The 16,803-nt window shown below is 37.8% G+C and overlaps 2 protein-coding genes across 3 annotated transcripts in view; one reads left to right on the top strand and one right to left on the bottom strand.

Annotated features, from left to right (window-relative positions):
- Positions 1-1,425: 1,425 nt before the first annotated feature.
- Positions 1,426-6,888, bottom strand: pjvk (pejvakin). Its single transcript, XM_038282149.1, has 6 exons — positions 6,636-6,888; positions 4,946-5,141; positions 4,539-4,680; positions 4,256-4,373; positions 2,653-2,796; positions 1,426-2,579 (listed from the first exon to the last, which is right to left on the bottom strand). The coding sequence occupies exons 1-6, from the start codon at positions 6,853-6,855 to the stop codon at positions 2,278-2,280; spliced, it is 1,122 nt and encodes a 373-aa protein (XP_038138077.1). The 5' UTR covers positions 6,856-6,888; the 3' UTR covers positions 1,426-2,277.
- Positions 6,889-12,960: 6,072 nt separating this feature from the next.
- Positions 12,961-16,803, top strand: part of LOC119781579 (collagen alpha-2(V) chain-like) — a 37,108-nt gene continuing 33,265 nt past the window's right edge. Inside the window, exon 1 of one of the 2 annotated variants that reach the window (XM_038282107.1) lies at positions 12,961-13,236. In XM_038282107.1, coding sequence (XP_038138035.1) covers positions 13,143-13,236 — 94 coding nt within the window. In that variant the 5' untranslated portion in view covers positions 12,961-13,142. The remainder of the gene's footprint in view (positions 13,237-16,803) is intronic. The other variant, XM_038282108.1, reaches the window with a different exon arrangement.

Below are 16,803 nucleotides of genomic sequence, written 5' to 3'. Positions count from 1 at the left end.
TTTCTTAAAAGACGGTGTTTGATATGGGATTAAAATGATAGGCTGTGTATAAGATATAAACTAATGATTCATTATTTTAATATTTCATAAAAAAACTAGGCTACTCCCCCGGAAGCTTCCGCCACCTCACATTCGTTTAGGCATGGCTAGCAATAGGCAGCAGAAACGTATTTCTGACTATTTCGAGGTAAGAAATGGTTTTAATTCCCCTATACTGCCACATTTAGCGTTATTTATGTGCCTATTCGTCTTAGTCCTGTGGCTGAAGAAGTCTACGCTAGAATAAGGCTGCATATCACTAAATATTATGTCTGTATTTAGTGATAAAATATGAAATTAGTTCTTTTTTTTTTTGTGTGTGTGTGTGTGTTTTTTGTTTCAGATATGAAATCATTCCCCATATCCATAGTCGAATGGACTTTCAAGACGTTCAATGCCCAGTTTAGGCTATATGTAGGCCATGTTTCATTCAAGTATTCCTGATCCTGTTGATTGGGAGCTGTTGTTTGTTTTGAATGATTAAAAGAGAAGAAATAAAGTTTAAAATGTTCATGCTTTGTTCCGATGCATTTTAAATGGCAGTTTTTGGTGACAAATGTAGGCCTACAATATTATGTTAAAAACGTCAGCCACAGCCCTCAACATAATGACGTCATATGTTTTCCAACGCAGCCATCAGCCCCCCTCGCTTGAAACAGCTTCCAGCGCGCCTGCACAAAAGGTCATGGTACAAATTTAAACCGTCTTTTTTATATTGATATTCAGACACATTTATTATAATACATCTTAAATAAGATCAGTTTTTAAATTTAATGAAACATATTTATTGAATAGGCTGCTCAGTGGGGGTAGTAGCACTGCTGCTTTGCAGCAAGACGGTTCCGGGTTCAGTTCCTAACCCAGGGTCTTTCTGCATGGAGTTTGCATGTTCTCCCTGAGTATGTGTGGGTTCTCTCCGGGTACTCCGGCTTCCTCTCACATGTTAATTCTATAAATTACCCTGAGGTGGGAGTGTGTGTGAATGGTTGCTTGTCTCTGCGTTGCTCTGAGATGGACTAGCTACCTGTCCAGGGTGTACCCTGCCTCCTGCCCATAGATAGCACCCCTCGTAACCCCAGTAGGGATAAACGTGTTGGAAAATGGATGGATGGATATTTAATGAATAGAGCCATAAGGGATAAAATGGTGCAGACTCATGCTTTTCCCCAGCATGGACAGGCATCCACACAGTGAGGTTCTAGACAAGAGACAACAGGGGACAGTGCCCTTGTAGAAATGGTCTTAGCCCCTTTTATGGCTCCTGACATAATACTAATACATTTATGACCAATAAACGATGAGGCACACTGACACAGAAACCATAAATTAAATTTGAAAAAAAAAATCCTTTATTTAACAGTTTTATTTCAACAATGATGTAGGAATTTTAGCTTCAGTCATATTTAGATATGATCATAGTTTGTATCTACTATATCTGAGGTTTTCCAGAGTAGCAAATGGTTCTTTAGTTCAACTATTTTAAATAATGAACTGTTGCCCTGGCCCCATAAAAAAAAAATTGACCCCACCTAGGCACCCCCTAGGTAAATTTGGTCTAAAAATGCCAGGTAAGATGCTCAGAGTTAAAGAAGCATGGATGAAAATGAATACCAGACACAAAAAATGCTATAAGAGGCTGCAAGACTTTAAGCTGAGGCAGCTATTAACCTTCGAATAAGACAAAGACCGTAGCACGGTTTAAAACCAGTGCTTCTGTGTGTCCAAATAGAGTCTCACCAGTTAAATGTGCAAAACAATATCTATAAAAACATCTTTCCCCCCTATTTAGGTTCATAAAACAAAAACAACAGTAGAAAACAATATGTTTTTGGAAATAACACACATTTGTGAATAGTCTTTAGTAGGTAAATTCCGGATCAAAGTCTAAAACTGCTATTCATAGTTATACTCGAGCGAATCAGAGGCTTATTGCGATGGTTTCTAAACAACATTCTTGTCGACAAAAGGTTAACAGTTGAATGTAGGTGAGAAAGAGTTCAAACAAAAACTTGTAACCAATGACAGAGTTGGAACTGAGCTTTTTACACCATCCCTTGCTGAATAATTAATCTGATAGCAGCTACAGTACACAGGCGGCACAAGTGTGGAAATGAGATGCTGCTGAAAATGATACAGCAGCCAGGTGACCTGGAGATTAAGTTTAGAGACAGTTTGTTCTCCTGAGGCAACGGCAGAATGTTACAAAGATGTTGGCCACAGTTAAAAAGTTTGCCCTTTTCACCTCAGGGTTTTGTGCCAAAGATCGAAACAGGGCACTACATGCAGCCGGACGTACTTCTGACCCCCACTGGAACACTCCAGGCAGCCGTAGACAGTTTCTCGCCGCTGGTTTCCCATACCACACAGTGCGCAGGGTCCCTTCCGGATGTTGTGCTTCAGTAGGTTGACCCGCGTGTGAGAGCTTTCCCTAAGGTAGGACGTGGACACGTCCGTCATACTGGCGGCCTTCTCGTAGTACTCTGTCACCATGTCGTCCATGTAGGTATCGGAGTGGGTTAGTTCTTCGAATGTTCTGTCATCTGAACAGGAGTTGGTTGTAAGCAAAAGGTTGGAAGTATTGCAAACATTTCATGTGGGCAACTGGGACTGTACCTGCTCGGAATGGGTTTCCATAGATTATTCCGGACAAGAAGCGGCGCAGGCGACCCATTGAGAAATGGCCAACAAAGCCGCCCAGCTGCTCCCTCATCTGCTCCCTCTCAAATCCCCCCTTTGACTCTGGAGCAACACAGATATCTGAAAGGGAAGGAAATGGGGATTCTCCTACTATAACCAATTCCAAAACCAACCATAATCTCTGGTTTCGACATAATTTAGTATACACAAACAATGGGTGAAAATATAGGTTATATGAATTACTAGCAGCTGTTTTACAACATTGACAACAGGTCATCAGCTACCATAAGGCGGAGTAATCCACTTATTTGAGGTTATTTGAGGTCCCTTATCATACTCTTCAGTTCATTCTTGAGAATCAAATATGTCTACTAGTGTTGATCAGTTATATATGGTCCCTTCAGTGGGTTTGGGGTCTTTTGATATCAACCAAATATGGTAACCGATTTCCTTTGATACAGAAGAGAAGTACTTCACTCAGATGACAACTCTCACCCTATCTCTAGTGTAAATCTGGCAATCCTACAGAGAAAGGTAAGTTTAGCTTCTTTTCCCAGAGACATTTTTGAGTCACTTCTTGTTGCAATTGGTGAGTGGTGTTAGCCAGACCAACTAGGGAAACAGAGCATTGCTCTTTGGCTTGGTTCCTTCATAAAGACAGTGGCCATTTCTTTACCACAGATGGGGGAGCTAGAGGCAACAAGTTATCTCTATGTCATGTATTTGTTCTGCCACTGAATCAGGTGAGTCCAATTGACAGAGGTTAAACTAGATTGGACTCACCTTGTTCAGTGGCTGGGCAGAACAAATACATGACATAGAGCTGACTTGTTGACTCCAGATCCCCCATCTCTTCCCCTTACTCTTAAATGACAAACTGAGCTTGTTGAACGTCTACACTTAAGGCAGATTCAATGAGGGACTGTGAAGGAAATTCACCAGATTAGGGAAATCTTTTGCACATTAACTAATACTTAGAACACTGACTTGCTTGGTTTTCAAATGACGTTGTCTTCTGGTTCTTACCAACCTCTCTGCAGGACTTTTTAAGGTGATCAAAATCCCAACCCTGCCAAGATTCCCACATGGGGGTTAGGGTTGGAAAAGCTAATAAATGGATGTGGCTGAAACTGTCCATGGGTAACATAATATCTAGTTTTAATTCCTAATATAGATTTGAATACAAGCCCCCACTTGAGATCCAGCTAAAACCAACAAAGGGTGTCTGACATATTTTTCTAACATGGGTTGTACTGAATCCACCAAAGTTGGAATTGTATAAAATGCTCATTATGTGTCTAGATCTAAACCTAAAAAGTCTTTGAGGAATTTGGTTTTTCCATACATTTTATCTTACAGGGTAACTTCTACTCACATTAGGATCAAAGATGGTTATGATTTTTAAAAAAGCCTTTAATCTAAGACAAAAATGCTTGGCATGAAGTTTCCAAATCAAAGCGCCCTAAGGTGTTAACCACAAGGTATTATATATGCTTGGTGATACATGTTGAGAGTAGAATTTAACCCTCAACCTTAAAAGAGCAGTTACATTCAAAGGTAGACTAAATGTTCCTCCTACCCAGTCGTCCGTCTAGACGGACAAACAGCTCGCAGATACTGAAGGCAATGGTAGTGTGAGCAGGAATGACGATGGCTTTATCTCGACCTTTAGGGTTTCGGCCATCGTCGATCTGAAACTGCAGAAAAGAAAACTGTGTGATTCACTTAAAAAATACATAAATTTAACTGTGGCAAAATGAAAACAATTACAAGTGTGTAGATTAGAAATTTCTGCTTTATTAAATTTGGGTATGTTGAACCAAATAATATTGGATAAAAGCAAAAATAATTTCTCTTTGTACCCTCATGGTTGTCCCTCTCATGCCAGCGTGGACGGTTAAAGAGCATTGACGCGTTGTCCGGATACTCTCTACAACCACACAGAGGACAGAACGTCCACTCTCCCTAGACTGACGAACCAGGCAGTGGTCAAGATCCACCTTCCTAGAAAGAAAACCACACGTCTGGACTATTACTCTGTCTTGTATCCCACTCTTAGCACCCTCCTTTATGAGTACCATTGTATTACATAATATATTAATTTTACTGGGAAACTTTGGTCTCAAGTTTCTTCAGTAAGTAAGAGGAGGTACACAGTCAAGAAAACATCTCTCTGAGATGTTCTTTTAAGAAAAAGCAATACTTTTTTGAACAAATTATTATTTAAATATAAAGGAGAGAAAGGTTTTCACACAGTTTTATAAAGTACCTTGAGTTAAGTTCACGTAGTAAGGTTGGAACCTCCAGCTCGTGTTTGGTCACAATGCCGAAGGAGGCCTTGACGGCCACTGAGTCTGACCCGCTGAGGTTAAACCCCACATCGTTTATTATGTGATTACCTAAACGACCGTTCAGGGATACGTCAGATTTATCCTCATAGTTTAGGAGTTGATAGGAGGATACTCCTGTAAAAAAACAAAAACAAAACAACAACTGACATAATGATGAATGATGAATGAATTGTATTAAGTAAAAAGACCCTTTTTTCTATTGATTAGATGCCTAAATTAGTTTGTCTATTAACCCGTGTTATTTTCAAGCATATTGCTGTATTTGATGTAAAGTGGATGTTAAGACGTTAACACATAGACAAAATATTACCCTGCAATATTCAATGATTGCTCTATTTTATTCATAAAGAAACCATGAAACATCAGTTTGTTACTTAAAAACAATCCATCTGTAGCTTTAAAAAAAAGCTTAAATTTGATTGGCTTAGTTTAAGCTTAAAAAATATACATCTTACAAAATTTTGCATATTCATTTTACATTAGACATAGTTGATAATTGGTTCTCAAGTAAACCTGTTATTAAATATGTTAGCTCTTTGAATAGGGTTTTTAGCATAGCTATGCAATGGTCATTGCATTATTTGTCAGCATAGCTCAGCTAACATTGGTTGCGGTTAGTTTAGTTTTGTAAAATAAAAAAAAGTGCAGCGAAGCAAAGCTTAGTGTTAAGCCAAAGTATCGATGCTGAAAAACAAAACCAATTAACAGCAACTTTAAGCTAAAATCAACAGATAGAGTAGTCTGTTCTAGTTTAGCATATAGCATGTTTAGCTAAAAAGCTAACAACATGACAAAAGAATAAAAAAATGTAAAAAACTCAAAACAGCTAATTGTTCATGAAATGAATCACTAACTAAACACTGGTTAAATCAGGAAGGTCAGAAACAACAAATAAAAGTAACAAATAATTAAAAAGCTACTAATTAGAGAACGTTGTAAAAGTTTTACGGTGGTATGCCGCCAACTAGTGGCTGGAGGTTTAAGAAAAATGAAATTAATGTCTGCCTGTAAGTATTTTTGTATTTAAGGTTGTATTAATTTTTAATCAATACCAATATGGTCTGATGAATTATTGAGATATTTCACAGAATCTATTTCTTTTACACCCCTAATGTCTGTGAGAAAAATTACCAACAACCTATTTTTTAAATAATACATCATAAAGTCAATATAAATTAGAGATATAAGGACGATAGTTCTTAATTTTCACTAGATGTGTGTTTTTGTAAAAATGCATTATAGTGACTTAAATATTTAAAGAAAATAATATTTTTTCATCTTTTTTTTCTTTTAAAGCACAGGAAGATTGTAGGTTGGTATTCTAACCTGCTCTTTATGGGAGGGGAACACATTGACTGTGTCCACATTTTATAGGAAACACCATGAACAACTTAGCAGATTAAAGTTTAGCAGGATGGAAATGGCCTATACTTTTTGGAAAATATTTACTCTAATATTTCAACTGTAAATTTGCTGTAAATAAACTTAAAATGGACCTTTTGACCAATATTAATAATTTTGTTTTAAGTACATGGCAAGCTTTTAATATAATATTCAGAATAAGAACAAACTGTAAACAGCTATTTGTATTCAGGGAAACCTTTTTACCTGCCGTGATCTCTTTTTCTCCAACAAGGATGTCTTTCAGCGAAAACGCAGTTGAAGCGTACTTGTTCTTTTTCCAGAAATGCCTCTTCCTCTTTCTGGTGACCAGGCTGAGGGGTTGGTATCGATCAGCCTCGCTCAGGCTGGGAACCGGGATTAGTCTTCCTGTGTCTCCTACCTGTTTCACAAAGTTTTTAGTGGCTGAAGCAAACATTCTTAACATACAAACTGAACTGACGGGGACTGCTTGCTAAACGGTACTCTCTAACTAGGGTGGCTAATCCGGGTGTGTTCTTTCAGACTCGTGGAATCATATTTAATGCATGTGATGTGTAAGATAATATGGGACAAGGTGTGTGCTACCCTGATAGATGCCTGTGGGCCTGCATCTACGGAAAGACTAAGATGACTCAATTCTAACCTATATCTTATTTATTATTAACCCTGTAATGCCAAATGTATCGTATTTGATACATACGTTTTCTGAAATGTTTTGCGTCTGAAACCTTTTGCATAATTTAATGGTAAAAACTTTGCTCAAAATCCTATTGTACACAATCAGATATACCTGATAACAGCCAGTAGAAGACTACACAAAACATAATCTTGACTTATCGCAAAGTAATAAATTATTAAAATCAAAAATGTATTTCTGTTTTTTCTTTTTACATATTTTGGTAAAAAGGCAAATAAGGAATTCAAACCAAAAAAAAGTAATTTTCTGTTTTGTTTTATTCTTGGATCGGGCTTTAAAGGGTTAAGTGCTCAATAATAAACTGTAGCCTTTTGTTCATCTTTGACTGCGCAAGCTTTCAATATGGCGACTGCAAAACTAAACGGTTTAAGATGGAAAAACATAAAGTAGGGACTTGATTAAAACACCCACATGCGGATGCTGTTCCTGGACTTCAGTTCAGCTCTCAACACCATCATCCCACAGAATCTGATGGGCACACTGGAACAGCTGGGCGACAAATACACCCCTCTGCAATTGGCTGCTAGAGCTCCTCACAAACAGACCTCAGTCAGTCTGGGTCAGACAGAACACCTCTGATGTCATCACCCTAAGCACGGGCTCCCCTCAGGGCTGCTTCCTGAGCCCCCTGCTGTTCATCCTGAATACATACCACTGCGTCCCCAGGTTCATCATATATCACTTAATACATAAGTAGTGAAGTTTGGAGGCGACACCACAGTGGTGGGCCTCATCAGCGACGACAAAGACCAGGACTAGAGAGAGGAGGTGGAGCAGCTGGTGGGCTGGTGCAAAGATAACAGCCTGATCCTGAACGTGGAGAAGATGAAGGAGATCATCTTGGACTTCAGAAAGAACCGCCACGCTCCACTGCTCATCAACAGCTGAGCTGTAGAGGTGGTCAGCAGCTCCAAATCTGGGGGTGCACATCCCAGAAACCCTCACCTGGACTGTAAACACCACCTCACTTATCAAAAGGACTTCTGGGTCACGACCTTCTACAGAAGCAGTGCAGAGAGCGTTCTTACCAGCTGTCTCACTGTGTGGTGTGGAGGCTGCAGCTCCTCAGACTGGAAGAAAGTAAGAAATACATTTCTTCCCAGCGATGCGTGTCCAAAGCCCATGACATCATCAAGGACCCCTCGAACCCCGAACATGGACTGTTCTCCCTGCTGTCCTCTGGGAAGAGACTTTGAAGCATTCGATGCAGGTCCAGCAGATTCCAGAACAGTTTCTTCGCCACTGCCATCAGACTGCTGAACTTTTGAGAAAACTCTTAATCGTTTTAAAGACTCTGCATCAAACTAACAACACAGTGTTTATATTTGATCAGTGCTGCATTTAATGAAAGCTGGACAAATGAAATTTCTTTTTGTATACACTCTGTGTATACAAAATGACAATAAAAGTTGTTGAAGTCTCAGTCTAAAAAAGGATATAAGAAGGTACAGAAGAGGAAAAGAGAGAAAGATTAATGGAAAGATGGAAGAATGATAGGATATACAGAATAAAATACACAAGAAGAATGGAGGAGAGGAGACTTGAGAGGAAGGAAAAAGGAGACAAGGAAGATAGGAAGGAAAATAATATGGAGAAATAAAGAAAAACTGATAAAGTAGCAAATTATAGAGCATAAGAAAAAAAATTAAGAAAGAAAGGCACAAAATAAGGAAATTAAACAAAGAAGACATTAATCAGGAAGTTTATAAGATATGTTAAAAGTAAGGAAACAAAGAAATGAGAGAGGAAAGTTTCAACGAAGAAAATACAAAAGAAAGAATTAGGGAATGGAGAGACACTATTTTTTTCTATTTTTATATTCAAACAAGTAGGGTCTTTCTATCAAATTTCCAACTTCTTTTCTGTATACGCCATGTATGAATCATGCAAACCTTCACTTAAAATACTGTTCTGCCCTCATGTCATTGGTAGTGTCTATGTTTTAGTCTGGATTAAGTCCAACTGTTTTTTTAAACTCTCAGTTAGTGGTAGTCTTTGCTTTGTGGTAGCGCTGCCATGTAGTTCCAATGTCCAGAAATAACCTGCTGTGTGTTTGAAGTCTTCAAGACATCTAACCACAGCAGCTGAGATCTAAAGTAGATATCTACATATACTAATTTTCTCTTTTGGGTCAAAATCTTGTAATAACATAAGAAAAATTGTATTATAAAATAGACTGTTGTAACATCCCGGTAATATTTTAGATAATGTAGAAGGTAAGTTTAAGCTTTTATAACATGAGAAATATTTACGTTAGAAGTTATTAAATCATATGCTGATGAAGTTATGTCCAATAACTGCAATTTCTAGAAGATGTAGAGTGGAAGACCATAGTTTGCCCTCATGACCTCCGATTTAAAAGTTTACAGTGTGTTTATTACAGATCTGAAATCTCAAGACTGGGCAAAGTTGAGCTTTTGTCTCAGGTTTTTGTCCTGTCTTCACATCCCCATCCCATGTTGGCTCTCCTGTTTCCGTAATGAGAAATCAGCCTGTTCTCTAAGCACTTCCAAGACTTCCTGAATTGTCCTGCAAAGGAAACAAGCGATGTTTACCTCCGCTATTAAGACACATGCTACATTTAAAACAATTTTCCCAGCCAAACTAAAGGTAGGCTTCGTCAGAAAGGGACAAAACATCGTTGTTGAAGGAACGGTGGTGGGAAAATTCATGTTGTTTGCTTTGTTGTCTACCTCTGGGATGTCACAGACGGCCTGGTTGATGTACCTTCCTGGCGCAGCTTTGACCTGGAAAACACATTAATGGATGCTGCAAACACACTGTAAACCACTTAAGCTCTAGTCTACAGATGTAGGTCAGTAAGATGAATCTTTACAAGTTCATAAACATATAACAATCAGCAGATTTGTTTGTACGACCCAATTCTGCAACAACATAATTCAAAAGGCTTTGCACTGGCATTATAAAGGGGAAAAAAGTTAGACTGAAAGTAATTTCTTCAGATAAAAAACAGAGATGATGCTAAACAAATTGATTTTGCCCTTAAGCGATAGCTGCTTCTCAAAGTTAAGTTTCTATCCTAGTCTCTTTCCCTTTTTACATGTACAGCTCTTTTAACGGTCTTGCTACTGAAATGTGCTGTATAAATAAACTTGCCTTGTTCTATTCTAGGGATGTGTAGGAGGACCAATGTAGAGGTTGAAACAACATCACCAGATCTTTAATTTATTTTGGTGTTGACCAAGATAAATCGCGGAAATTCATCTCTAAAAATCTATTATCTGACGTACGGGGAGCCAGTGGAAGGACTTTTTTTAAGCGGTGATCGGCTCCACTTTCTTGGTTTTAGTGAGGACGTGGGTAGTAGCATTCTGCATCAACTACAGCTTCGGCTACAGCGTCGTCATTTTAGGCAAAACTGTCAAGATATGGTTGCAGTAATAAATTCTACTAAAGATAAATGCATAAATTAGTCTTTGAGATTCTGTTGAGACGTTAGTCTCCTGGAGATGTTCCTCAGATGATAAAAGGCTGACTTTGTAATTTTTATTTTTTTTTAGGCCTATGAAGGTTTAGGTCTGAGTCAATCACTACACCCAAATTTTGGGCCTGATCTGTGGTTTCGTGCTGTATTAGCTGACACTTGATTGGTACAAAAATAACCCCTTTGTTTGTTGTATATATATATAATTAGGCACATCTATGCAATGATTTTTGCTTGAGTAGGTTAATTGCCACCTGTTCACTAGATAATGTAGAACTGTTGGTTGTCTGCATAGATATCGTAACTTATCTTTTAGCAGCAGATAGACCAACCTAGTTTTGTTGTTGTTCCAGTAATATGTCTTGATCCACAGTGTTGAAGGTCCATTAATACCTGCTGTCTGCATTTATATGATGTCATTGACCACCTTGAAAAGGTCATTGCTGAGTTGAAACACAGCTTCTTTAAAAAAAAACTATTTACGTGGGATTAAAGAGGCACAAGTTGGCTTCTGTTATTTTATATTTTTTTAGCTAGTTAAATTAAAATTACATTTGTGAATAATCTGAAAACTGCAGTGGTGTCAAAAGCACATGCATTTGTAACTTAAGTAGAAGTATAAATACTGCTGTTAAAAAACCTTTGGTAAAAGTTGAAGTATCAACTTGACCTCTTTACTCAAGTAGAAGTGAAAAAGTATGTGCTCCAAAAACTACTTAAAGTATAAAGTAACCACTATATTAATTGAAAGCTCAATTTTTTGTCTATTTCGAAAATTTCTTTGAGATAGGGCCAAGTTGGTCTCCATCTACATCTACTGATACGCTCTCGCCTGTGTCGGGACCTTTCAGACATTTCAACATCCTTTTCTGAATCCAACATTGTAGCATGGCATAGATAATTCACGTTTACAGTTTGAAGAATGCCTGCTTGCTTCTGATGATTTCCTTTAGCTAACCAATGAAGGTTTGTGATATAGGACTCATCCAGTTACACTAGTTTTCACTAGATGTGCATGGCGTCAATGATCTGTATTGGACGCATATGACGAGAAATAAATATTTATAAACATTAAACCGAAGCCAAAAGTAACAAGTAACGTTGGTATTAAAAATGTAAGGAATAGAAAGTACAGATACTTGTTTTATAAGGTAATTAGTAGAAGTCAGAAGTAGTAAGAAAAATAAGTAATGGAGTAAAATATAGATACCTAAAAAGTGTACTTAGGTACAGTAACAAAGTATTTGTACTTTGTTACTTGATACCTCTGGAAAACTGTTTCATTGCGTTTATCAACTGGGTTTGGAAAATATGCAGGCCCTGGAAGAGGTGTGGGGTCTCTGTGTACTGTAGACAATAAGTTAAATAAGTTGGTAGGTAAAAGTGTAAGGAGAAATTCTGGACTTTCGCTCTCAAAAACTGGGAAGAAGGTGGAGAGTAGATCCCAGTATCTGGATGAAGTTTCTATTTTTTAAGGTACTCCAATTATTAGACAGGTTGGAAATTGCAGTACCCAGAGATATATTTGGCTTTGTCCAAGTACTTTAAATATATTTTGAAACCAGCAAGAAAGAATGAAATTGCTAAAACGGAAAGGGAAACTGGAAGGTGCGCAGAATGAGATTTCTCCAAACAAGAATTAAGATTACAAGGACAACAGGAAGAACATAGTGGTACCAGGAGGAATTCTGCCCTTTTTTAATCTACTCTAAACAGGAACTGAAAGAAATGAAGGAGAATGGGAAGAGTACCCAGAAAAGCATAGTCATACCAAAGTATTTGAAGCAAGCTTTTGGTCTATATCATTCACATATTAATGGCAATAGAAAAGTGGAATGTAAAAGTCACTATAGGGATATTGTGGATTTTTTAAGGCTTCGAAAAGAAAAGGAATCTTGGTACAAAAAGGTGAAAACTTGGGAAAAACCTGGATTTTTCAGAGGAACTTTATTGGATGAAAAATGCATAAACTATTATTGTGATTAACTGTAATATGCATATGAGTGTTTGTCCTCCAAATGCCTGTCAATGTTTGACAAAAAAAATGCAAACAAAACTTCTTTTTATGCAGCAAAACTAAATCAACTAAAAGAGTATAGGGTTTTGTTGAATAATGTACGATTAATATCCACATCTTACTGATGGGTTTCACATTTAAAAGCAACAATGTCCTTCAAAAGTCCTCCAACCGACTTTGAGGTCATTTATTTCCTAGAGGCACCCGTCATCTCTTCTTCTCTCAATCAGAACAGATTTTACGCAGCCTTTAATTAGAGCCACCTTTCAAGGCATGAGTCTGAAGAGGAGGTTGCCCTTGAACTAAAAGCAGAAATGATGAGAGAGCAGACGAGTGGGAGGGTTGAAGGTTGGGAGAGAGTGGCAGGGAGGTCTTGGTGACTGGCGGGGGGGTTAGGGGCTGAAGCAGGAGCTTGTTTCATTTTGCTCTAATCGCTCATCCAGGAGCCTGTTGCACTCAGGGACTTTTGGACTCTAGCCTGGATGTTGTAGCTCAGGGTTGGGCTTTCCTGGACTTCCTCGTCTGCTTTGCAGCAACTGTTTCTTGAGGACGCTGCATGTCTGTTGTGCAGACATGGGCACCTCTGTTTGTTTTAGGATTACTATATGCTTGGCCATCACCTTGGCTCAGGTGATTGCTGTGACCTGCCAAGAAAATACGAAGACGGGTGAGTGGCAGCTGATCACACATATATGTTCCAGAAATAGAAAGATTGACTTCTTTTGTGTTTTTATTGTAATATGAATACAATATATAAAAAGTTTTATGATTATCTTTAAATGTTTATTTAACATGTAGATATTTTTGTGCAACAGGATGTGCTTTTATCCCCAAACATTAGTCCGCTTCCTCTTGAGAAAACGCATTTATCTTAGTCAGAAGAGTTCTGAAATAGAGTTTTGCAACTAAGCACATAAAAGGTGCCACAAGTGGGAGATTTTAGCTTAGATAAGGTGAAATTATTAATGAGCCACTATGTGATAATCTGTCTATTATATAAATGATGCTTGAGGGGAAAGCAGCAGCTGTTATTTTTAAACACGTTTCCACCCAAATTGTGCTGCGGGGTCTAAAAACAAAAAATTCCCTTTTAAATCGGCAGTTAACTCTAAAGTGGAGCAGGGCTGGCTGCTCTATTTCCGTTCAGAGTCGAGGCTGAATGAAGGGGTTGGAGAGGCCAAAGTTATAATGATGTGGCATCGTGGATGGGATGGACAAAAGCAGGCCACTAATTTTGGTCAGACTGGGGGCCAGATGCAGACAAGACACACCCAGTGTGAGAAGATGCTGGATATGAAATATGCTTCTACTTCTTTTATCCCACTTTCCCTCCAGTGAAGCGTTCAAGCTGTGAGGAAAAAGTAAAAAAAGAAAAAAGAAAACATTTCTGGATGTGTGCACCAGATGTTTTGTAAGTTAGAATGATGCGTAGTAGTAGCAGCATTATAATGCTAATGGACTAATAACATAAAAGGTACTGCATGGTAAACTTTTACTGCTTTGTGTAGGGCATTTAGAATTTTTACGTTTCACAGTATATTTTCAAAGATCCTTTACAGCAGGCATCCCCAAAGTCGGTACTCGAGGGCCGCTGTCTTGAAAGGTTTTAGAGGTTTCCCTGTTTTAGCAAAGCTGATTATGATGATTGCTGTTAAGGAAATGGCCTGTTAATCAGCTTGTAATTAAAATCAGCTGCGCTGGAGCAAGGAAACCTCATAAACCTGAAGGACAGCGGCCCTGGAGGACCAACTTTGGGGATGCCTGCTTTGCAGAAATATTTTATAAAAATTTTATGTTTATTTTAAACATCAACTAGGTATCTATTTAAATATATATATATATATATATATATATATATATATATATATATATATATATATATTTAGATATATATATTTAGATTTTAGATTAATACATAAGATTTGGGAAATGTATTTAGATTTAACATTATTTTAGTGTTTAGATAGAAATTCAAGATTATATAAATATAAGACTTAGATACAAATATTGGATGTTGAAGTATATTTACATTTTTATTTAACATTTGCCACTCATCGTTAGAAAGAAAGCAAAAAATGTGAAAAAAATAATTTTCAATTAACAGAAATGTGATGGTTAAAATTTTCACATTTACCAACTATAAATAAAATAAACACTTAAAATTAGATTATTAAGCCATAATATTTGCATGATATTGCTTATACTTTCTGGCCAACAGTTAATGTGAATGTTTGAGTTTAACGTTTCTGAATTTTTTATTACAAAACCTAATTAGCTAACATTAGAGACTCTAACAGTTGTCATCCACCTTACAGCTCTACTGTTCTCGGTAACATTATTTTTTCTTAGATTATGCGGCTAATTCTGGTTTTGAAAAAAAAAAAGAGTTTAGTGACATGTTTCAGCTTGTCTGTTTTTTTAAGAAAGAAGATAACAAGCAAAATGCGCAGGTGTTGCAGTGGTTAGCGCCAACAACCCATGCACGGAGGCATTAGTCCTCGACGCGGCTGACCCGGGTTCGAATCTGGCCTGTGGTCCTTTGCCGCATGTTTCTCCCCCTCTCTCATACCCCCTGTACCATCAGAAAAACGAGCCACTGGTGCCGTAAAAAATCAATGAAAAAATGTGTTGTTAGATTTTCTTCTTTGTTCTAGTCCCTATAGCTAGCTTAACTTCAAAGCTCAGCCAGTTCACATCAGAGCAGGTTAAAATCAGGATTATGAAGTCATTTATAAGGTTTTAGGGGCTCCGGAGATCTAGATTCAAGAAACAATACTCCCCATAACCTTCCTAGGATTATCCATTGCACCCAATTTCTCCAAGAATGTATAAAAATGTTTTCCATGTGACGACATGCTGTACCGAATCTCAAAGCAACCCATGATCGATTAATTTTTGATAGACTTGTCAAAAAACAGACCACTAATGTTTCTTTATGCTGTTGCTTCACTAAAAATGGTTGCAGTCAAAAGTATTACTACTCTCAATACAAATAGCTTCAGACGTTATGCCTTTCTGATTAAATGGATATATCTGATTGCAGCAAGACGCTCAATCAATCAATATCATTACTACAAGCAAAGATTCTTTTAGGCACAATTACTAGATATTTGTAGTAATGATGTGGATTCAATGTAGGGCAACGTGACAAAAATTACAACAGCTCTAAGAAGTGAGTCTTGCCTTGGCCATTATCAGAGATCTTGTCTCCTTTTTGTGTGAGTAGGACCATGTCCTGGTGAACCTTCAAAAAAAAAACTGTTGGCATCTAGACTTTTGTAGCATTCAAGTCGTCTCTGGTGTAAGGGGAAACGTCATTTATGACATTACAGATGGTGATCTGATCAAATCAACGAACAGGTCCAGAGGGAGAAAGTATGGGTTGTTTTCTAGGTTAGATATTTCCAACTTTTGTAAATACCCACTCTGTCAGCACCTGTTATTTTCACAGACAGTTTAGCTTGACTTAAAGAAGTGGTCATGGCCATACCCCATTTCCAACATCAATCATGACACGGCCATGTGATTAGGTGACATAGTTGCTAAGAGTCATGAATCAATTCAGGAGGCCACATAATACCCACATCAACATCTAAAGCATTGTTGGTCTCAATTTTCCTTTACTAAGGTCATTTTTTATAATTCAAAAGGTAAGAAAGAGGCTAATAAGGTATGTCATCCATGGTAGGGTCCAATGCCAAAAAAAATAACAAATTGCCTTATTGTTTAAAACATCCAATGATCCTAAAGATCTTTGTGAAAAAGTTCTTTCACATATTAAAAATGGTTTTTGGTCTTGATAGTTTTACTTCATGGGGTCCACAACAACTTGCTGGGACAAATGGAACCATAAATCTTTTTCTCTACTAAAATAAAATAGAAAGAAAATACAGATGGAGAAAGAACTGGCATTGGTTTATGATTTAAACTCAAAAGGGTTAATGGGTTATTCAACCAGACATAGTTGAAAGGGGAGGAGCAAGTTTACGTCTGAATGGCTAAAAAAAGAGGAAAAAATAAGCCTTTTGAGGTGGCCAAGTCAATGTCTGGAAATCAAGGAGTTATCAGTAAGTTATTGATATGTAGGAGTGGAGGCCTGGTGGGTAGGGCTTAGAGCTTGGAATCCTGAGGCTCTGAGTTTGAGCTCCACTCCCACAGACTGCCACTCTGGGTCCCTGAGCAAGACCCTTAACCACACACTGGGCCCCATGATGGCAGCCCACTGCCCCCCAAG

This window comes from Cyprinodon tularosa, unplaced genomic scaffold (assembly GCF_016077235.1).
Source record: "Cyprinodon tularosa strain WSP-4 unplaced genomic scaffold, ASM1607723v1 ctg18, whole genome shotgun sequence".
Lineage (NCBI taxonomy): Eukaryota > Metazoa > Chordata > Actinopteri > Cyprinodontiformes > Cyprinodontidae > Cyprinodon > Cyprinodon tularosa.
This window is presented reverse-complemented; position numbering and strand designations above follow the sequence as displayed.